Source organism: Phoxinus phoxinus (genome assembly GCF_949152265.1).
Source record: "Phoxinus phoxinus genome assembly, chromosome: 11".
Taxonomy (NCBI): domain Eukaryota; kingdom Metazoa; phylum Chordata; class Actinopteri; order Cypriniformes; family Leuciscidae; genus Phoxinus; species Phoxinus phoxinus.
The window spans coordinates 27,915,919-27,939,963 of NC_136886.1; the positions used below are offsets into that span (position 1 = coordinate 27,915,919).

The window sequence follows — 24,045 nt, forward strand, 5'->3', positions numbered from 1 at the left end:
TTCATTCACAGTTCACACTCCATATTGCTTTTTTCTACCTATATGTGAACAATTTATACTTATACTGATGCTTTAATGGAATATTCCAAGTTAAATACAACTAAAGATCTATGGGCAGCATCTGTGGCCTGCTGTTGATTACCACAGAAAACAGTGGCTACGTCCAAAATCATATACGCTCTGGAGTAGGTACTTATTTTGAAAAAGTAATTACTTCACGGCTCTTAAAAAGGTACGTTCTGTACTCTACCTCCATTCACTAATCCCAGTTGCCTCATGGGATAGTAAAGTGTCCATCATATGCACACTTCAGAATCTCGCTGGAAGAAGTACTGTAGGTAATCCGGGTACTTTTTGTCTACTCTTTAATTAATGAGTACTGTGAATTCAGACATACTTCATTTGTCACATACTGTTTTCGCCTATGCAGCTAGTGTTGTCTCACAATTATTCACTAACTGTTAGAACGTTTAAGATTATTAAAAATGTTTAATGTTTTTTAAAGAAGTCTTGTATGCTCACCAATGCTGCATTTAATTAATCAAAAATACAGCAAAAAGGTGTAATATTGTAAAATATTTTAAATAACTGCTTTCTGTTTTAATACATTTTAACATTTTAGCTATTCCTGTGATGACAAAGCTGAATTTTCAGCAGCATTACTCCTGTCTTTAGTGTCACATCCTTCAGAAATGCTTCTAATATGCTGATTTGCTACTCGAGAAACACTTCATATTATTATTATTATGCTTAGTAAAAGTAAAAAGTGTTTGGAAACCTAGCTGGGATGCACTTGCATTTCGTAAGATAATTATCATTTTGAGGCGGATTGCTGTTGATGAATGTGTTGATGTTTATAAAGTTATTGCTCCATGAAAAAAGTCTTATTATTACAGTTCATACAGTATGTCAAGCAAAGGTAACCAGGTTTACTTTTTTTAGCTGGTTGAAAGGGGCATAGCATGGTAATACCATGGCATTCTTTTAGATACTTTTGACTAGAGTACTGTGTAAATACTATTACATCCAGTAGCATGGTATCATTGCACCATGGTATGGCTGCTGTTTGGCCAGGAAACACTTCTAATGTTTAAGTGTTATGGTTATACTTAATATAGTGTGGTTTTTGGCATAGCCAACTAACTTAGTAGGCTTCTACTTTAACATTACTGTACACATTAGAGCTTTAAAGTGAAAATTAACAACCCTCATTAATACTTCAAAAATGAATGTGTTCTTGTTTATTGAAATAATTAAACGTGAATATCAATATCATCTAATTGAATTAAAACAATGGCCTGCAGCTTTCAATTATTTTGCAATTGGGTAAACATTACTTTAACACTCTCAAAATACTTATTTGATTAAACATTCCGTTTTAAAGAAGTGTGAAAAGCAATCTAAATTATGTACATTCACATGAGATGAAGATAATAACTTAAAAGGTGTTTTATTCATGTATGGTGCGGGTCGACCCTGTCGATTTCGCCATGTTCAAATGACGTGATTCGCGGTGTTTCGGTAAACGTCGGAGAGAATCCTCACGCTCATTGGCTGTCGCCTCTGTCTGTGTGTAACGTTACTACAGTAGAGTTGTTTGGTGACACAAAAGCGAAAATTAAACAATGGAACACGCTTATTACAGTGCAACAGGAGAATCGGTAACTTGATACGACTGAAGAAGACTGACAAAGACAAAAAACGAGCTTAAACATCAATACGGCGCACGCAAGATGGAAAGATTACATTTTTTTAGTCAGGTAGCAGCTAAGGGAATTAATTATTGTGTATACCGCTTTAAAAAAATGACACGTATGCGTGTAATTGACATAATATTGAGATTGGAACATAAATAAACTTACAGATCGTGCTGAACCACGTCGATAGATGGCAACAGCTTGTGGTATCTGTACACGAAGAACAGCAATGCTAAAGAAAGCCAAAGTACTTCTAGTAACGTTAAGTTACCTGGTACAGCAAATCATCCTGATTCTGTTCTGTCTGTTTACATTAACATGATACATAACTGTTTACACAATGCAACTGCTTAAGAACGATCAAGTGCACAAATGACCAATACTATAGTAAAACTGGTATCTTAACATGTTTAATTCTAGTATTGCCTTAATACCAAAGTATTTTTCTCATTCACTTTTACAAAGTAAGGGACGAGTCGTCATTATATCCTGGCTGTCACTGTGGTAATCGACAACAGGCCAGATTCTATTCAACCTATTTAGTTCAACTACAAAGGTTTCACCATTTCTGAACAGAAAATCTTTTGTCTATCTCAGTTTTTTCTGGTTTGCTGTGTCTTTTGCTCAGGGTCTGCTGCAAACTCACGCAGCTCGACTCAAATGAATTCGTATTCGGATAGTGGATATCAGGAGGTGAGTGGTTACTATAGTAACACAGTGACGCCCAGGCGATCAGAAGGGAGGTCCCAGTCGACAAGCTCCGCCCCCAGTGGAAGCCCCACCTTTGCCATGAGCTCTAGGGCTGAAGGACAGGCCTCAGCACAGGTATAAACACACAAATAACTTGCTTAATCTAACTTTGCATGCTATTTTCGCTTTTTCGAATGTCATTAGCTCTGAACGATATTTTTATCAGGGATGGAAGTTTTCCACATTTATACGGACTTCCGCGTTTTTCGACTTGAGAAGTGACGCACGTGAATCGCGAAATAGCCTTAAACAAACTAAACTGCAAAATGCTGCGTTTTCAAATAGCTTTCATTCACGGAATGTTTCCGACAACACTGTAAGAGCTAGCGACGCCATCTAGGGGCTGTATGCGGGACAGGATGCATATCAGAAAGGATCCAAAATTAACTCTAGCTAAGCGGCAAATGCTATTAAGTTCTTTGTTTCTCGTCAGTCGAGGCTATTATGAAATAGCAAAGGTTGTGGTTTATCGAGATTTATAATAGTTAGCATGTTTCAGAGTGAAGCGCGGTGCCCTGTGTGTCTGCATGTTTCCGGTGTTTTTGGAGCGGCTCGGGTCGCAGTAAATGCTGCTCCACACGAAGCCCATCTGTGCTGTGAGTTCGGCTCGTTTATAACGTGCACTTGAAAACGCAACATACGCCAAACATCTCCTCAGATTTGTAATGATAATCATTTATTAACAACAAAAGAGACGCTTTAAGAACTTCCTGTTGTTTGTCGCCAAAATAAAAGCTCTATGGTATAAACTTTTGAAAGCAAAGCATTTAAGACAGCCGTAAATATATGAGTATTGTCATTTTATTGTTGTTCTATAAAATAACATCAATTTATATAAGCAAATATATTTTTTCATATAGTATATTGTGTTTTATAGTACATTATATTAACTAGCTGATCACATTCCTGATTTCATTCATCTTATAGTATTGTTAAGAATTGAATGTTTTTGAATGTAACCGTGTGTATGTATGATGGTTATAGTGTCTGTCTGTAATATGTTTTTCAGGTGGGCGGCAGTGGGCGTGTCATGAGACGAGTCAGTTCCGTTCCCTCTCGCGCTCCATCCCCACTCTACACCCCGTCCCCGCCTGCGTCCCGCCAGCCTCTGCGTGCTTCTCTTGGAAGCCCTTATGGCTCGCCCATAGTCTCAGAGCCTCGTCCTCTACCTAGCATTTTTCCCGGCACCACCTTGCCTCCTACCTCCAGCCACGCCCCTGAACCAGTACACTCCAGCTACTTGGGACGCCATGGAAACGGGACGGGGTCAGAGTCTGGGTCTCCAACTCTCCTGCGGGCCGGTATGACAGCTCAGCCTCAGCAGTACGGGACCCTGGGGAAGCATGACACACGTGCATATGAAAGCACTCACTCTTCTTTTGGGACTCGGGCCTATGACATCTTTGAGAGGATGGTTCTTTCAAGACCGGATAGCCTTACAGGTAGGTTACACATTAAAACTGTCCTACTTTACAGTTATTGTTAAGGTTAGGAGTTGTTCTAAAGTACACTACCTCTTAAAGTTTTTGGGATACGTTGTTTTGTAAATAAATTTATACTTTAATTCAGCAAGGATGCATTAAATTGGTCGAAAGTGACAGTAAAGACTTTAACATTGTTGCAAAAAAATTATATTTCAAATAATGCTGTTCTTTTGAACTTTCAATTCATCAAACAAAATGCATCATAAGCAGTGCTTTTTTCATCTGTAATACTAATGTTTCTTGAGCAGCATATCAACTGGGATTCAATTACATCACAGGAATAAATGACATCTCACAATGTTACTGTATTTTTTTAAATAAATGGTTTTGACCATAAGAGACGTCTATTAAAAATCGTAATGATCCCAAACTATTAAACCGTAGTTTAACAGCAACCAGTGATTTTCTAAATCATAAAACTTTATTCTATAAAGTTTAAATCCATAAAATGATTTTCTCCTCCATCCCGACCAAGCCAGAACTCGATCAAACACAATTTCTACAGCACTCTTGAAAAGTTACGGATTTAAGGACACAGATTTGATATGCGTGAAACTTTCTTAGCGTTGTATATGCATTATATTATACAAGGATTAGTAATGCTGTCACTTATCTGTGTTTGTATGCGTGTTTGGTTTGGATTATAAAATCTTCCGTGGCTTAAGAAGGTATTTCTTTCCTGAAAATCCCCTCATGAGGTGAATTTTCAAAACATGTAAAGAAATGTGAATAACTAAGCATTTTTATTGAAATGTGAATTATTAAGCATTTTTCAGATTAATCTATGACTCATACTGTCTCTTAAACTTACAAGAGCCACAGGAAGAAAACTTAACACGTCTCTCGACATAAACGGTTCAAAAGATGACTCTGTACGTGGTGACGGTCTAGGTGGGCGCCACAGCGAGATTTACACAAATTGGTTCTCACAAAAGTGCAAAAATTATTAAAGTAATCGCTCCTACCCGAATTATCATAACCCTCTGATTACAAGATGCTGTGCGTGCATATACGTTTGTGAATCAAAAGTGCTGAGATGCATTAATATAGGGCCTGTAAAGCATATTGTTTCAAAATCGTATTACAGTCTCAATTCCATTTGCAATAAACATCCACATGAAACTGGAGCTGCATGGATATTGACTTGTATGTGTGTGCGTGCATATGACTTAATGCTTGTGCTTGCGTGCTCTAGTGTTTTGCAGGATTACACTGATGATAATCTCACATTCTGACTCTGGGATACTTCCTCACATGAGCCCAACTGCCCCATTTAGGCCGTATTTCTCTGTAGATCATGCATGATGTAAAACCTTTGAAAACGAAGCTTTTAACTCCAGGCCCTTCAGAATAAACTATTGTTGAGTTTGGGAGATGTATGAAGTGATTAGAAATTTATGAAAGACAAACTCACTGAATTCTGCATGGCTGTTCTAAGCCAGCGAGCTGTGCAGCTTTGTTCGCTCCACAGTTTGCTTGTTATGATATTTTCAGTCTGATTGACATATATGAGAGCCCAATTGAGGTATTTCTATGTTAATGTTTCATTGATTCAGTCACCGTATAAAGGCAGAATAAGGATATTTCCTTATTCTTTTGGACATGAAGCTCAGTACCATGGTACGGTATTCTTTTAAGCTCCTTGGAGTACCATGTACATTTTATAGTATTTGCATATGGTAGACATTCTTTACCATGGTATCAAGATTCTGATTCACAGGCTCTTCAGATTTAATTGGATTCTTATTAATTTAGTAGCTATATTGCCCATTTTGCTTACATATAAAATAAATGATCTCTCTCCAAGATCTGTAAATTAAACATCATTGCAGTCTTTCCGACTGATTCAAATTGGTAACGTGTTTTTTAGAAATTCATGAAAAGAACTGGCTTATAAGAGTGATTTGTTTCAGAAATCAGGCTACACTGGTCACGCTGGGTGTTTTTGTTTCACTAAAAGGACTGAATCTTAATGAGTCATTTTGTTTACACTGGTTACGTTGTTTTTGCATTCAGCCTGCAAAGACCTTTCTAGACACTGATTCACAATAGACTGTACTTTTATTGTATCACATTCAATACAGACTGCGAACTCACTTTCACACTCATTCTTTGCTGTGGCGCTGAAGATTCAGATGAACTAAAAACTAAAAACATTTATAACATTATATAACATTTAAACATGGCAGAACTAAAAACATTTTTACGCAGTGCCTACAGTGAAAGTAGGGAATAATAAATTGAAGAATCAGTATCAGGATCGTTCACATGAATATCACAATTAATGGGAAAAATCAAGATTTTTACCCAGCCATAGCAAATGATACATTTTGGTACTGACAGAAGAAGGCACTAACACTGTAGACCAAGTGACCGTGGTTATCAGCTAATGTGATAAACTCGCAATGGCCAAATATGCCTGTATTGATACTGACTGGAATGTCTGTTCCAGCTGATAGTTTGAAGGCAGAGATCGAAGTTTGTCTGCTTGGGTTGTGGGTCAGATGTTTGCAATTGAAACTTCTGGTTTTGAATGTCAGTCTCACAAGGTTGCATGGGAATACATGCCCTACAGCTCTTAAAACACTTGTACACTAATGAGCACACTCTGCAATGTCAGTTTCAGCATTTGGGTTTGTCAGTAGTTTCAGTAATTATTCTCCAAGAGTTGGGTAATTGGGTATGCAATTTTGGGTAGGCGTTCATGAGCAAGTCTATTGTATCCTGTTTGCCATGAAATTATGTGTGGGAGAGACCTTTGGCTAATTCGTTTAAATTGAACAATTAATTGTATGCGTATCTCTGATTGTGTCAGGCAAACTGACATTCATGTCACCAACAGCAACACTACGTAGTGCCTTCTTTCAGTAGCCTATAAAAACAGTTTGCGGCTGAATACGCCTCGTACTTGATCAAGGTCATTATTTCTCACAGATATATCTAAAGGTGTGAAAGTCCAGTGGAGTGGTTAATTAAAGCAAACTGTTTTTATAGAATACAACTTACATCTCAAGTTGAAGACTTGTTAGATTCATTTGCCTATTGAAGCACAACTTAATTCTTCCATATCTGGTTGTGCAGCCGATTGGTTGTACAGACTGACTTTGCTGATGAACAACAATTTAATCAGTTAGACTAGCACCTAATCTGCACAAACCATCCTGGATGGAAATTCATGCTGCAAAAATAAAGGTTCTTAATGGGCATCTATGGTTCCATGGAGAACCCTTTAACGTCTATGGAACCTTTCCACTGCACAAAAGGTTCTTTAGATTATTAAAATATTCTTCACACTAAGAAAAAAGTTGTTGTTTTAAGAACTGTTCACTGAAAACACCACAGCTCCATAAGTAGATTCATAATTTGCATGTTGTTCTCACCAAAAGTGATTTTTTTTAACCATATGGCTCTTCAACAGACAATCAAACCATTCACAAGTAGGCCCTTATATACATCAGGGTATTGCATCACATGATAGACCACATGACTACATCACATGATTAAAAAAAATAGTCAAGTCAAGCATACAGTATTACATGTTTAGATGCATTTACAAAAAAGCAAAAACAAACAAACATGGAAACATCAAATAACTAGAACAACCAAATCTTACAATGGACATCAAACTGCAACAAATTATGACAATCCTCCACCCTAACAGACATTATACATTATTAAAGAAAAGCAGAATATCACAAAAAATGTATAAAGCCATTATAAAATATTAAAGAAAAGGGTGAATGCCACGATTTTCATTAAGACCATTTGATGACTTAGAAGAACCATTTTGGGGTCCCCAAAGAACCTTTTAGTGAACAGTTCTGACATGTCATCACTGCAAAAACTCCCCTTTGGAACCTTTATTTTTAAGAGTGTATTGTAAGCTGATCTTTTCAGTAGAGTATAATCTTTTTGAGAAATATTGTACAGATTGGATGCACTAATCAAAAGAGTGGGTTTGTCAGTTGTTTATTAATGTATAAACTCATGACGTTGACCGACTGTGATTCTCTAATCTTCATCTAGGCTTGCAAACCTCTTATAGTCAGAACAGCCAGTTAGGCCAGGAAGCCCGCTCCCCTGACTGCCACGTCACACCAATCTATGAGGACAGAACCTTCCAGAACCCTCTGTACCAGAGCCCCACGCACGGCTCCCAGAGCGCTATGTCCAGAAACAATACAGGTATGTGCCGAATGTCTTTCACGCACCACTGCTGTCTTTGCAAACTCAGTGAATGAGGTCTGACGTTTCCACAGTGTTAATCTTAACAGTGTCTGTATTGCGAACTCTCTCACTCAGGGTTTGGTACTTTACAAAGGACCACTAGTCAGTGTAGCACTCTGAGGTACCAGCGAGGGTTATTCTCAATGGGCTCCATGGCAACGCACTCTGACACCTATCGCCCCGCCCATTACCGTCAAGCCGACTCGAACTACAACAGACACGCAGCTGCCGTCGACAACGCCGTCACACGCTCGCCTTCCATAGACAGTGCTCACAAAGATCCAAGGTGAAAAGCCGAATCGAGTCAACAAACGTTGCAGAGTGCTTCAAGAAAAGATTTAGGACCAGCTTTGAAACCATTGACATTTAAAACACTTGTAAATGAAACCCAGCATGTCTTCCGCATTATTCTAACTTGTATATTTGTTGATTCTCCACAACATTGTGCATGTTTCTTTGTAATCATATTTCTAGGCATGTTTAGTTTGCAGACAGAACGTGAATTTGACAGAAAATGAAAACCAGATCGCCTGAGTGTTCATTCACATTTGCAGTGCATATTTTAATGACAAGTGTGATTGGGGGAAAAATAGAAGCTGGACCGATTTGATGTATTTAGTTGTTTGCCCTGATGCTAACATGTAAACACTAGTATTATGAGTGAAAAGATGGGAATCTTTTATTTAAATCTGCAAACATTCATTTGTCAATGTGGGATATTTTTCATATTTGTATGCGTGTTTGACATCTGTATTCTGTATGCCTGTGGGGGTTGTTAGGGAGTTTGCCTGGAGAGACCCCGAGCTGCCAGAGGTGATCCGGATGCTGCAGCATCACTTCCCTTCTGTCCAGGCCAATGCTGCAGCGTACATACAGCACCTCTGCTACGGAGATAACCGCATAAAGGCAGAGGTATGGATTGACTGACACACACACACACACACACACACACACACACACACACACACACACACACACACACACACACACACACACACTCTCTTTCTCTCTCTCTCTCTCTCTCTCTCTCTGCAAATAGGCACTTTCCATTTTTGTCTTGTGGTGTTCTCAAATAGAGCTGACTTATTATAGCACATAAGAATTTGATAAAGCATTATTTAGTGCAGGATGAGGCATCATTATTTATAATAACTGCATATTTTTTAATGTGTACACTACTGCTCAAAAGTTTGGGGTCTTTTTGAAAGAAATATATACTTTTATTAAGCACAATAATTTGATCACAGTGACAGTAGAAACATTTTATATGGATTTCAAATGCATGCTGTTCTTTGAACTTTCTATAAAAAAAAACTGAAATATATGCATCACAGTTTCCACAAAAATATTAAGTAGCACAACTGGTTTCAACTGTAATAACAAGAAATGTTTCTTGAACACCAAATCAGCATATTAGAATGATTTCTGAAGAATCATGTGACACTGAAGACTGGAGTGATGATGCTGAAAATTCAGCATTGCCATCACAGGAATAAATTACATTTTAAATATATAAATAGAAAACGGTTATTTTAAATTGTAGCAATATTTCACAATAATACTGTTCTACTGTATTTTTAATCAAATAAATGAAGCCTCTGTGAGCATAAGGGACTTCTTTCACAAACAAAACCGACCCCGAATGCTTAAACAGATTGTGTTTATCTGCTAAAGCAAGTGTTGTCAGTGTTTAGGAGGACAATAGGGCAAACGCATCCTATATAGAAGTAAAATGGCTCACAGGGACTATGCATGAACTCAAACCAGTGAATTATTGGTTCTTTTTAGTGAATAATTTCATTATGACTGTTCTTTTAATGATTCACATGAATAAATGTCTGCTTGGCTACAAAGCTGCTTGTGCAAACAATGTGATAAATGTATGGTTTTAACATTTCATGTTGAATAAATTACTGGTCATTACTGGAAAAGCTACAGTTTTTTGAAATAGCAGTTAAATGACTAGTATGCTATTGAAAAATGTTTCTACTTTTAGCTAGTTGGCAGAAAGAGAAGCACTTGCTCACTCTTACTGTATGCTTCCAGGTGTGTCGACTGGGGGGAATCCGGCACCTGGTGGATCTGCTTGACCACAAAACCCTGGAAGTTCAGCGGAACGCCTGCGGAGCTCTGCGGAACCTCGTGTACGGAAAAGCCACCGACGATAATAAAGTGTGTGTGAGGAATGCCGGTGGAATCCCAGCTTTGGTTCGTGTGTTGAGAAAAACTCCAGACTCTGAAGTGCGAGAGCTCGTAACCGGTGAGTGGGTGTGTGGGGTCACATGACTGTCTGACATAAGAGTCTTTCTTTTGCTCTTTCACTCCCTCTCTCTTCCTCTGACTCGCTTTCTTTCGCTCCTGTGGTGATATCAGTTTGAGCTGTGAAGCTCAGATCAGAGATTACAGTCAATGGAACTCGTGGCTGTGATTAATGTGGAGGGACAAAGTATTTGATTAAAAGCTGAGCTGACACAAACTTGCACGCACACACATTCTATCCAAGCTGCATACCCTAAGTATCTCTAGATGGATACTGGGAAATTCTACACTCACTAGCAGTTTTCTAGATGCATACAGTTTATTTTCACTGTCATTTCTCAAACAGAGGCAGCAGGTTTGTTCAGCAAAAACAAATCTCTCTTCTGCACATATACTCGCAACCACAGAGACTATTTTGTGTTAATGATCTCTATCTGCGGGATTTTTTGTTGCACCCCCACTGTCTCTTTACAGTTTTACTGCACACCTCTGAATGTGTCTCTCGTTGTTCTAATGAGCTGTGTTAAATGATCAAGTGTGTTTTCATTTCTTATTATACATAAAGGAGAAAATTCTCAAAGCAAACCCTAAAATGAAAACTTAAAATAAACAATAACAAAAAAATAATCTGCTCCCACGTCTACTGTAAACTGTCCAATGGCATGTTTTAACTTGATCGCTTAATGGATTTAATGCATTTGGCTAAAGGTTTAAGAAAAGTCATTGGCTTTTTTTCTTCAAATAGTTAAGTCTGATAAATCACACAAAAAACAGTTCATTACTTTATTGTTACATTTAACTGAATTTTTAAACATGGATTAAATTAAACAATTACTTGTAATGTAAAAAAAAATATATTACTAATTACTTTAGAGTAAATCACTTATGTGACTAAATTTCACGCTAGGCGTTTAAATAATGTATGTCGTTACGATTTCTTAAGGATCATGTGACACTGAAGACTTGAGTAATGATGCTGAAAATTCAGCTTTGCCATCACAGGAATAAATTCAGAAAAAAAAGAAAAAAAAGAAAAACCCGTTATTTTTCATTTTAATATTATTTCATAATATTACTGTTTTACTGTATTTTTGATCAGATAAATACAGACATTAGGGGCTTTCGCACCAGAAGAACCTTTTCATAGTTCCTAGAACTATTGGCGGAAGTTCACGGCGCGTTCACACCGCAGGAACTAGGAGAGATTTTAGTTCTAGGAACTCCTTTTGGAGGAACTAATTTAGCTACTACTTCAGAGTACGGTCTAAACCAGCACTTTTAGGAACTATCCGGTGACGGCAGTGTACATGGATTGGCCGAACGCCCGCAAAACGCCAGCACCCGACATTTTTTAAAAAGGCTGTGTAAACACACAGATTATAGCCTATATAATTACTCCAGACACTAACTCTACGAACATGGAAAACAGTGATAGATGGACCTCTCAACCTTTACGCTGAGGAGAAAATCCTACGCGACTTTAAGGGGACCAACCCAAACATGATTATGTATTTCTGCTCAGCTAGCAACACTGGACATCAACCACACGGCATAAGCTAATAACTTTTCATTACTGTCTACTTTCTATGTATAACAGTTCTATCTAATAACATATTCGACAGGATTGTTAAACAGATCGTAAACTAATGAAGATGGAGAAGGGGAGCGTTGTGTGCTCAGGCGTTCTCAGCACAGTCAAAAAAAAAGTCACAACAACAAGCGCGACTTGCGTCACTTCAGAGTTCCTACTGGCGGTAGGAAAACCAGGAAAACGTTCCTATGGGAACCATTAGTCATTGGGGAATCACCCTGGTGGCTAGTTCCTAGAACTAAGTTCCAAGAACTATCCGGTGCGAAAACCCCTATAGTGAGCATAAGAGATTTCTTAAAAAAATGAAAAGAAATCTTAAATATTCTGAACATTTGACACAACATGTTTGTCTGATAAGAAAACTAAACAATTTACTAGCCAGTGGCAATTCTATGTGCCCACAGAAGGTTTAAATAAGTAATTTAGTATTTATTATCTTTTAATTCATAAATGTATAATAGATTCCTTCATTTTATATATAAGTGACACTCCTAGTTGTTCTCATTTAATACTATACCATTGCATTTGATGTTATTCTACTACATTTTGGGGTCTTGTCTTGTCTTGACAGGTGTGTTGTGGAACCTTTCGTCATGTGATTCTGTGAAGATGACGATCGCTCGGGACGCTCTCGGCCCACTTACCAACACAGTGATTATCCCGCACTCCGGGTGGGGTGCGGCCCCTCAACGAGAGGACCAGAAACTCAAACTGCACTCGTCTTTGGTGCTGAGGAACACCACCGGATGCCTCAGGTAAGTCTCATGCAAATGTCCCCTTAGAAACGACCGGTCATGTGTACCAGCCTAATTATGCTTCCTGTTAAGATCAATTAATCAATAGCGGTTCAGATAACCTGCTGACTAGTTGATTTGGAAAATATATAGTTTTACATATCCCTGGTGGTAGCACCTCAGAGATGATCGCTGTTTACATTTCTTTGTGACAATGACTGTATTCATCTGAATCAGATGAACATTGTATTGTTGACCACATGATGCTGATGTGTGTGTGTGTGTGTGTGTGTGTCTCAGGAACCTGAGCTCAGCTGGAGAAGAGGCCAGAAGGCAGATGCGTTGCTGTGAAGGGCTGATTGATTCCCTCCTCTATATAATCAAAACCTGTGTAAACACCTCCGATTATGACAGCAAGGTTAGAGATATTCTTCTGATTGCATACAGAATATATCTAAAACCATCCAGTTCTGATGTGCAACATTGTTACATTGTTGCTAATATTTGGAACATGTTTGATATACTCTTGCCATATATTTGACTAATTTTCAGACTGTATATGCGATGACAGCTGGGAACTGGCAGAGGCTCTTGTTGCTTATAAAAAGGTGTTACATGTTTTCCATGCCACTCCTCTGAGGGCCAAATAGTATTGAGTGTCCCTAGTGGTGGACCACTGCGATGTTCGGCTTCGAGTCTTTCTTTACAAAATCTTAGTCATAGCATGCCATCTGCTGGAACAGCCTGGAAAATAAAATGTTTTTTAAATTATATTATTACATTTATTTTACTTTTTTTATTTTTTATTAATACTGATAATAGTCATTATAAACATAGCAATTGTTATTACCGGTATTTAATTTACTAATTTAATTGAACCATTTTCACTTTCTTTTATACATGGAACACAAAAGGTGATTTTTGAAGAATATGCAGGACACTTTTTAATATAATGAGGATTGGGACTGTCAAGCTCCAAAATTACAAAATATTACCATGAAGTATCTTAAACACAGACCAATGACTTTCCTTCTATACTTCTCCTTTCCCTTTTTCTCTTTTCCTGTGTTTTCAGATTGTGGAAAACTGTGTGTGCACTTTGAGGAACCTGTCTTACCGTCTTGAGTTGGAGATGCCTCCGTCCCGGCTGATGGGAACTCAGGACCTGGACACGCTCCTGGGCCCGGACAGCTCCGGTAAGCAGGCCGACTACAGCTGCTGGGGTCTCAGAAAGAAGAAGAAGAAGAGGTCCTGGCAGGATCAGCAGGTGAACTCTCACTACATAAACTAAGCTTGGATTCCATTCCATGTTCTTTAATGCTTTAAACTGCTTCTGTGCTCTTTAGAAACATTTAATTCACTTTGCAAATAGCTTTGCACAATGTTTCATATGAGGCACCAAAAGCTGTACATTTACAGGAATTGTTTTTCAGCACAGTCATTTAAAACCTGAGAACATTAGTACATTTTAATATTGGGATTTCTAGCCCTGGAAATCATTGAAATTAATAAAATATTAAAAAGTAATGGAAAAGCCTAGGACATTTCTAGGACCTAATTATAGCCTAGGACAACTCATTTTCATTAGCTATACAATTTTTATATGTAGATAAATTATTTGTAGATTGTGAGTGCAATATTTATTAAATATAGGGATACACCGCTCTAGCCGTTATTACTGCATGGTGTGACACTCAATATTACGCTCTGTGCACATGATCAGTAGCTCGCGGCGCATGCGAACGCTCCACTTATGTAAGGCTCGTGCTCATCAGAAAAACAAAGTCCGCTCAAATAACTATATCAATTTCTATGTAGTAGTAGTATACTTGTTTCTGTTTGCAATAGCCGTTCTGTGCTGTAACATGTTGTGGTAAAATGACGCTACCCTCTCGTTCCCCGCTACGCTCTGCTCACATGCTCTGATAATAATAGCTTTGTAGGACTATACATTATTTGTATAATTGGTCAATCTGTTAAATCAGATTCTGTTGCATAGAACTAAATAAAAAATTATATATATATTTAACATTTTAGTGTGTTACTTTCAATAAAAGTGTGGTTATTTTATGGCTTGTATTTTATTTATTCAGTATTATTATTGAATTTCTTTAAAAAGTAATATTAATACAGTTATATAAAAAAAAATAGAAATAAGAATGAGAAAATTAGAAATAATAAATTTTTACAAAAATTTTTTTTGTTGCATGCCTAATAAAATGTAATTATTGATTAATTTTATTATTTCAAAATTATTTATTATTATTTTAAATAAATGTAATTTAAATTCAATTTAAATCTGGTAATAATGAACAAATGGAAACAGGAAGTTCATTAGTCAAAAAGTGAAAAAAGTTATGGATTGTCATTATATGATTAAGTTTGGTATTGTAATTAATAAGTACAATAAAATAAATAAATTTAAATACTGTAAATGGATAATATTTAATTTTATGTTTACAAATGTTTTTTTCCCTTTTGTATTTAATGCTTTAATTCTATAAGTTCAAATCTGAAACTAACCTATCACTCTTTGTGTTTGTGAAATCCTATGATGCAGTGGGATGGTGTGGGGCCTATTCCAGGATTTTCTGGAAGTCCAAAGGGAGCAGAGATGCTGTGGCATCCATCTGTGGTAAAGCCGTACCTCACTCTGCTGGCAGAGAGCTCCAACCCAGCCACGCTGGAAGGGGCGGCTGGGTCTCTGCAGAATCTTTCCGCTGGAACCTGGAGGGTAGGCTGCTTGTGGTCACTATACCATAAACTCAATTATACAGACACAGTGCTCAGAATAGAGCTGAATTATATGGATGTCTATAATTGGTTGGTGGATGAAGAATATGTCCTGCACACGCACACACACACACTATCTGTCTAGATGTAGCTTCAAGGTTCAACAGTTGTATTTAATATCTTCATTTGCTGTCCCTTTTAGCATCCCTTGGCAGTTCTCAGTCAGATCTAAGAAAAACGTTGATTTCACACTTTTTTTTATTTAATTCAGTAAATGTTAATGCAACTACTGGTCGCACTGATAGGTGATAACCTTCTTTTATGCTCTCTCTCTCTCACCATTCAGTTTGCTGCCTACATCCGTGCTGCAGTACGTAAAGAGAAGGGTTTGCCCATTCTGGTGGAGCTACTAAGAATGGATAATGACAGGGTGGTCTGCTCTGTGGCCACTGCTCTACGTAACATGGCTCTGGACGCCAGGAACAAGGAGCTCATTGGTCAGTCACTCAAACTTATTACCATGAACTCAGTGCAATGTCTCACATTCAGTTTTTATTATACGTCGGTTTTATGTGGCCATTAAAAACTGCATTGCATCTTCTAAAATAAATGTTTGCTGAATTCGGTTGCTTTGAAAGGAAAATACGCCATGCGGGACCTAGTGACCCGTCTCCCTGGCAATGGGCCCTCCCTGCTGTCGGATGAGACGGTGGCGGCGGTCTGCTGTGCCCTGCACGAGGTCACCAGCAGGAATATGGAGAACGCCCGTGCGCTCGCCCAGACGGGCGGCATCGACAAACTGGTTACAATCAGCCGAGGACGTGGGGAGAGGTACATACCTCTTATTATGGGCTGGTTGAAGTGGGCAGTTTTATGTATTCATTGGCGTTGGTGCATCATTTTTTTTAAAGAACATTTAATATGATTAAAATAAATATATAGAGAGCACCTCTATGCTTTCTTTGGACCTCCTAGTCTGGGCAGGAGTGTTGTTTGAGCTCTTTGAGTTCTCTGTTGCAGGTACTCCATGAAGGTTGTCAAGGCAGCGGCTCAGGTGTTAAACACTCTGTGGCAGTACAGAGATCTGCGCACCTTCTACAAAAAGGTACATGTTCTCAACCGTTGCTGGGGTTAGGGACCCTGATTTTCTCATGAAATCAATTTTGTAGGATCCGTTAAAATGTGCACAGCAATAAATTAGGGGTGTAAGGCGATTACACCTGACGCGCTTTTTGCAGTGAGAGGCTCCTTTTTTCAATTGTTTTCCTATGGCAGTGAGCGTTATGCACGCTATTTATGCGCCCCAGACGCATAAATATGCGCCCAAAAAATCAACCCGACGTCATCGCGTTTTCTTCCACTGTCCAATCGAATGAATGGAGACCGGTGGGCCTTCCGTTGCAGTGATGAAAGCTACAGTTGCTTTGAGAGCCGGAGAGTGCGATGATGGAGGATAAACTTGTGGTGCTCTCGCGGGTTACCAGGAGTTAATGACTTCACGGACCGTAACTACCACAATGTTAACACACCGTAATTACCACAATGTTAACACACCGTAACTACCACAATGTTAACACACCGTAACTACCACAATGTTAACACAAAGTAAGTAAAGTTAATAAAAAGCTGATTTGACATTTACTTGACTGATAGGACAGCTGTTTCGGTGGTTGCCTAGCAACATAAAAAAAACGCAGCGCACTGCTCGTTCTGTGTGATGGGCCAGTGCTGTGCTCCTCGTGTTTTCGAACCTGAAAAAACCCGTCTGGTGTGATCGGGGCCTAAGGGTACACAAAAAGGCACGGTTCGCTACGTACCTCGGATTTGAAGTGGTTTGGTATGTTTTTTGGTACAGCAGGGGGAAAAACAGACTACTTTTGTTTAAAGTGGTTTGCTGAACAAGCTATGTCTGTCTTTAAATTACAAAAAGAAATTCTGTCAGGATTTCGGCAACTGGCATCAACATACACTGCAGTTTATGGAGCTGTTGTGATTGGGGGAAGAGATTTGAAGTGCTTACACTTCCATTCTAATGTCCTTTGTTTATTTGACATGCATGCGCACACCGGCACTCGTTCATGTAGACTCGCAATCCTTTATGTGAAATGGAAATATTTGCATTGTAAATATACAACTGTAAGATGCAAGTTGCACTGAGGAAAACGCGTCTCAACACATCTGACAGAAGGGCAAGCCATGTAGGTTTATGATTTAGTTTGAAGCGCTTAATATAAAGCACATCTCATGTTTAAGACGACTTGGATTGTGCACTTATCCGGCAGCAGCTCACTCTGTGTCCTTTGTTATTTTTCAGATGTATTCGCAATGTCGAAGTATATTGATGTAAACAATATTGTTCCATCCTAGGGGAAACTTGGAGTTTGACTGTAGACTGTATTAGTTCAGAACGCATGCGGTACACTCCTTCAATACATGCAAGTGTACTCAGCAAAAATGTTTTATAATCAGTATTTTTGTCTTGCTTTTCAGTAAAAAATATATCTAAATATCCTTAAAATAACACACATTTACTTAAGAACAATTTGCTTCAGACAATGTCTTGAATTAAGTTTAAAAATTAGTATTTATTTTTTATTTTGCTTCATCAGGATGGATGGAACCAGAATCACTTCATAACTCCAGTGTCAACACTGGAACGAGACCGCTACCGTTCCCAACCTACTCTGCCAACCAGCAACGTACAGATGTCGCCCGTTATCCAATCAGGTGGGTCTGATTGTAAATCTGTAGAGGCTACAGGGAAATGACTCCCTGCTTCTATAGGCTGATATTAATATTATTATTTGGTCGTTTTATTTTTATTTTCTTATTTTTTTCTTTGCACTCTGAAACGGTTAATTGACAATCGATATTTAATTTTGTCCCCCACACATTTAGGAGGCAGTGCCACCTCTTCCCCGGCCATGTTGGGTATACGAGGTCATCGTTTAAATCAGCGGCGGACTCAGTCATCTATGCAACTTCATAATTATTATGGAGACGCCAACAGAAACACAAGTCAATATACAGGTGAGCTTTGCTAAAGTTCTGTTCACTTCTTAACAGGCAAATACACACATTCTTATTATGTACACTTTATAGTATTTTAAAGAAAAAAGGATTTTGTAATGTTTCATTAAAATCTATTAGAATTTTCATCCTCTAAAATGACTAAGACTGTGCAGTCAGGAAAAAAACAATATTAACCAATAATCTTACATTTCTCCCCTCATGATCCTTGTCAAGTCCCAGTGGATGAAATTAAGTATTTTTGAATATTTATTTAGTTTAATTCAGAAATATGCAGCATAGTTGGTAATGATGTATGGAGCAGCACTCTTGATAACAACAGAAGGATCTGTCTGTGAATTATAAGCGGGACTGATGCACTAATAGATATTTCACCCATTCTCTCTTCAACTAATAGAGCAATCAGTTTTACTTCCCTGTCTGGGCGGAAGCCGTAATGGTCACTCATTCAAGAGCACTTGACCTCCGTAGTTGCTCTTCATTGATTGGTGGTACTTCAACCTGGAGGGTCTGATTATGTGTCTGTGATTCAGAATGTGGGTTCAGTGTGAGTGAGGTCTTCATTAGGTCTGTTGGACTGTTGAACCGTTTCCGCCCATCTAACCCTCAGCCCTGCTCTCCGCCGTAACTGTGCTTCATAAAAAATACACTGTACTCTTATATAAAATATAACGCGTTTAAACATCAAATTATTAGAGAACATGGATGGTCATAACTATACCTGGTATATACAAGCATTTATTGAGGTGTTTTAATATTTGTGTTTATATGTGTTTAGGGTCTGGAAAGCAGTCAGCTTATTTCATCAGTTCTTATCCCTCTCCTTCAGCGGAGGAGTCCCACAGGTCACAGGTGAGTTCAACTCTTGCTCGCCTCACAGAACAAGAGAAGAAATCGGTAAATCTGAAGCCAGCTGAGCCCAGATGCCATATGGCCCTCTGAAAATGATATCCATTGATGTAGATTTAATACGTCTAATCCCAGCAGATGAAGTTTACATAATCCATTGGCTTTTTTTCTTGACCACAAATAAAACAAGCCTCTGAGTTGAATGTCTCACTCTATGTGGTTGGCTCCATTCTATGAAACTGTTACCGTATATAAAGTTTTAAAATATTTTATAAGGTCAAATGTAAACATTTTGTAAGATTTCAAATATTTATCTCTTATTCTAAATGCACATAAATTGCATTGTGCCATCTCAAACTAAATTAATAAATATTTATTTATATTTGGATCTACAAAACATTAAAAAAGTAACCATTTTACAGTTATTTATTTAATATTTTACAAGCTGTTACTAGCTTTGAGCATTAAATCATGACACTTCAAGATGTTTATTAGAGTTTAAAGATCTCATCGAGATGAATATTCGGTGCACATGCCCAGAGCTGCCGCTGTTACATAAAACTACGACTTCTTTGTCAGAAACAGAAAGTTACCGTAACCAGGGATTTCTGCTTTTCTATAAGTGCCTCCTAATGTCAGAGAGAGTACCGGTACATGAATTTTCATTCAGCCTGTCTGAACAAACTTATTGCATATGAAAATGTAACTTTTATGTTGGTGTGAAAAGGCCTTAATGCTGATATTTCTACAATAATTTAGGTTTTTACTGTAGTTGTTTACTGTAAAAAAAAAGAGAAAAAAAAGTAATTGAAACAGGGTTACCAAATTAAGATCATCTTCTGACCAACCTAGCAAAATATAAGATAAAGTGATGTAAAAAGACGACTTTTTATGTAATTGAATAATAGATTAGATGTTAGTATGGGATAACTAAGATGGTAAGAGTTGAAACAACCCTGAAACTTAGAGAGACTTAATTATTTCCTTGTATTTTTTTTATATGTGTAGTGTATTTATATATAAAAAATGCAAACTTTTTTATCAAATATAACGCAAATAAAGCACCTTGTGAGGAAATAGACACTAGATTATGTTTAGAAAAAGTTATTTTTTTGTCATTGTTTATCCATATAAATGATTTGAAACTCAAAAGGAATGTAAATGATGAACTCAAAAGGCACTCATTTGGTCTCTTCTTTCAGCATGGCCGGCTCTACTACCCAGATGACTCGAATCAAAGCACCTATGACACTTTTGGAATGTACCTGTCGTCTCCGATGGGCTACGAGGACGCCTACCTGGACGAGCCGGTGCGTTACCCCGTGGTGAGCGAGAGGCAGGTGCTCAAACCCAATACCAACTACGTGGACTTCTACTCCACCACACGCAGGCCTTCTTACAGAACTCAGCCCTACCCGGCCTCACCCGACTCATGGGTGTAGGCATGTACGTCTGTGCGTAATTGTTCATGTAACGTGTAGCCATAGATAGAATATAACAAGGACGTGTCACTCCTTAAGACATATCTGGATCAGTGGATTCCAAGACTGTTGTATGGACAAGCTGTTGCATTTGAAGTGACTGGTTCATTTTCATTCAACAAATTGAATTTGTTTCGTGTGTCCGGTGCAGCGACATTCATTTTCCATTTGTGTGGGGTGTGTGTCTGCAGGTGTGAGTGGGAAAGCGTGTGTGATGACATTAAATGCTCCATTAAATTAACTTGAATTTGACCCGGGATTGAGTGCGAGCCAAAGAATTTACTTTTCAGTATCTGCTGTTTTTAAACAGCAACACGTGTTTAAGGTCTGATTTACTGAGAACTTGAACCATCTTTTTATGATTTGATTTTTCATGTTTTTTTTTAATGGCATGTATTATAGTCACCCCAGTTTTTGAGCAAAATGAAAAAGTGTAACTAAATTAAATATTGGCTGAAAAGTCTAATAAATAAATAATAGCAGTGTAAAAAAAGAAGATAAAAAACACTAATAATGTTCTGTGCAATTGAAACAAAAACGTCATTTTGTCTGATCTCATTGCTGTAGCCTACTTAATGTAAAGATTAATGTATGTTCCATGGAGTCTTGCACAACTACGTCAGTTTATTGTACAACCGTGATCTGTGCTACTAAGCACAAAAAACTGTGCCATGATAAATCGCTATGTAGAACTGTGTGTATATGTAAGAGACCTTATGGAGGCAAAAGTTATTACTATCAGAATATTTAGATGTAATAAAGATGACATTTGTTTTTTTAATATTTGATGTTGGATTATGTTGTTTATTTCTCTACCATAAGAAGATACAATTCAATTTTATTTTCAGCTGTTTTTCACACAAGGATCCTAACGGCGAACAGCACCAATATTTTCTGTATTTAAAGGGATAGTTCACCCAAAAATGAAGATTCTGTCATCATTTACTCACCCTCATGTCATTCTAAACTTGTATGAATTTCTTTCTTCTGCTGAACACAGAAGAAGATATTTTGAAGAATGTTGGTAAAAAAATTTTGTCTTAAAAATATCTTCTTCTGTGTTCATCAAAAGAAAGAAACTCATACAGGTTTAGAACGACATAAGGGTGAGTAAATGATGACAGAATATTTGGTTGAACTATCCCTTTAATTAGAAAGTTGTTCCATCGATAGACACATGGGGGCGCTAAAGAGTCGAAAATCCATAACAGGATAGGATAGGATAGGATAGGATAGGATAGGATGGGTGTTATGGATGGACTAGTGGTTTGAGGGAATGAAACCCCTGATCCTTATCAGTATATTTATTTCCTTGTTCCCTGTTGAGCTTTTACTGTGGGAACAGATTTATTAGCGGTCAATTCCTGCTTCACTGTATCATGAAAACAAACTTGATTTGATATTTAGACAATAGTTAGACAATTAACAGTTTAGAATCTAACAGTTACAGGACTGAACTTAAAAAGCTAAAGTTGGCCATTGTATCAGTGAGAATTTTTAACTAGCATACCAAGCAAGTTTTTATTTATTTATTTTTTATCATGTTTTTAAGCAAATGAACTACTTTACAAATACAGTCAGGGAATATTAGGATAAACGACAAAAATAAATAAATCAAAAGATATAAATAAATTAAATAATAATAAGTTAAATAAAAACATTCAAATGTTTTTACAGCTTTCTTAGTTTTCAAATGTAATTTTGTTTTTATATTGTTTAACTCCTGCCTTTAAAATTATAATTAAATTTATATTTATGTATACTAAATTTAGCTTTAAGTAGCAAATTGATAAGCTGATTATGATATGTCATAAGTGAAAACCATTGCTGTTTGCTGCTGTTGTTTTCAGCACCAAAACCTTCTGGAAAATGATGTAAATGTTAGTTAAAGGATTTCAAAAATAATAATTCAAAAAGAGGACTTATAGGGAAATCTTATGAAATGATTAAATATTTAAAAACGTTACATTAAAACTGCTCAAAACAAAGTATTACAATTATTTATTGAAATTAATATTCAGACAGTTCAATTAATTCGTATGATAATGATTATCGTCATCTTGTGAAATGTGTGAGTGTGAGATATTTGATGGAGGTATGATTTCACATCTTTAATAGGATTTTATAGAAAGTTTGGTCACGTTCCTCACTCAGAGAGGCGGGAGAGGCGTCAGTTTCTTCAGACTGATTGAGGGAGGAGTTGATGGAACGCGCTCCTCGTCTCCTTCACTCACTCACTCACTCCAGTCATGAAGTGATTCTGAGCGAGAAACGCGTGTGTGAGGCAGAGTCTGCGTGCTATCTCTCTTAAAACAGGTAAGTTTCCTACAAGCTTTAATTCTGAAACATCTGTACACGAAACAAAGATACATTTGACAACCTTTGCAAGTTCTGGTCTCGTGAAGTCGCTTCGACTCTGGAAAAATTCTGCAGCGTTCGTGTTGATGTCAAACGTTCGCGTTTTAGAGCATGTTGCTTACCAGTTGTGTTATTTACTTCGAAGTTGTTTTATAAGCGTCTTTTGTTGGATAGATTAAGTTTACCTCAGTGGTCTGTCATGCTGTGATGTTTCTGTTGTCACGTGCAAAACATAAGTTCTACACAAAATAGTTCAGTAATTTATTATCCTGATTCATTTGTTTGTTGATGTTTATTTTGCTCAATCATACAAGGGATTTTTTTCTTCTTCTATTTTGCACACTAAGTATGTGACAGCTGCTTTTTTGAAACTCTTTCTTTGAAACTTTAGGCTAATTAAATTTTTTGAGCCAGCCACACAATACTGCTATAACGTTGCACTGAATGGAAAAGAGTTATGCATCACGTGGATATTTTTAGTGGCAAATACTTACGGTCAGGAACTTTGGACCTTTAAATCAACACTTGAAGCCTGAAAAGCCACTTGAAAGTTTATTTTCCTCTTTACACACATGCTCTTTTTAAGAAAAATGTGATGTACCTGAGACTTTCCAGCCAGGGTCATGAGCCAACTGACACTGAACAGGTGTACACACACACACACACACACACACACACACACACACACACACACACACACACACACGCACACACACACACACACACACACACACACACACACACAGAATACTATCAAGTAATGGAATGTGTTTGTTCTTGCATTTGTAAAGGTCAGCTGAACCTTTCCTCCATGCATGTTTGTCATTAAAACCTTACATTTCATGTCTCTTT

At 37.6% G+C, this 24,045-nt stretch overlaps 2 protein-coding genes across 7 annotated transcripts in view; both read left to right on the forward strand.

The window, feature by feature from the left end:
- Window positions 1-21,622, forward strand: part of pkp4 (plakophilin 4) — a 35,323-nt gene extending 13,701 nt beyond the window's left edge. The window contains exons 1-19 of one of the 3 annotated variants that reach the window (XM_079629196.1): window positions 1,544-1,760; window positions 1,865-1,971; window positions 2,326-2,522; window positions 3,457-3,889; window positions 7,958-8,116; window positions 8,234-8,444; window positions 8,938-9,070; window positions 10,205-10,418; window positions 12,580-12,763; window positions 13,043-13,160; window positions 13,818-14,009; window positions 15,303-15,476; window positions 15,822-15,972; window positions 16,114-16,306; window positions 16,496-16,580; window positions 18,085-18,202; window positions 18,374-18,505; window positions 19,284-19,357; window positions 20,557-21,622. In XM_079629196.1, coding sequence (XP_079485322.1) covers window positions 2,358-2,522; window positions 3,457-3,889; window positions 7,958-8,116; window positions 8,234-8,444; window positions 8,938-9,070; window positions 10,205-10,418; window positions 12,580-12,763; window positions 13,043-13,160; window positions 13,818-14,009; window positions 15,303-15,476; window positions 15,822-15,972; window positions 16,114-16,306; window positions 16,496-16,580; window positions 18,085-18,202; window positions 18,374-18,505; window positions 19,284-19,357; window positions 20,557-20,796 — 2,976 coding nt within the window. In that variant the 5' untranslated portion in view covers window positions 1,544-1,760; window positions 1,865-1,971; window positions 2,326-2,357 and the 3' untranslated portion in view covers window positions 20,797-21,622. Of the gene's footprint in view, window positions 1-1,543; window positions 1,761-1,864; window positions 1,972-2,325; window positions 3,044-3,456; window positions 3,890-7,957; window positions 8,117-8,233; window positions 8,445-8,937; window positions 9,071-10,204; window positions 10,419-12,579; window positions 12,764-13,042; window positions 13,161-13,817; window positions 14,010-15,302; window positions 15,477-15,821; window positions 15,973-16,113; window positions 16,307-16,495; window positions 16,581-18,084; window positions 18,203-18,373; window positions 18,506-19,283; window positions 19,358-20,556 lie in introns of those variants that run through there. The other 2 variants (XM_079629195.1, XM_079629197.1) reach the window with 2 other exon arrangements.
- A 1,352-nt stretch (window positions 21,623-22,974) lies between these two features.
- tanc1a (tetratricopeptide repeat, ankyrin repeat and coiled-coil containing 1a) overlaps window positions 22,975-24,045 on the forward strand; it is an 86,108-nt gene continuing 85,037 nt past the window's right edge. For all 4 annotated transcript variants that reach the window (XM_079629188.1, XM_079629190.1, XM_079629189.1 and 1 more), the window contains exon 1: window positions 22,975-23,151. The gene's annotated coding sequence lies outside the window, so the exon portion shown is untranslated. The remainder of the gene's footprint in view (window positions 23,152-24,045) is intronic.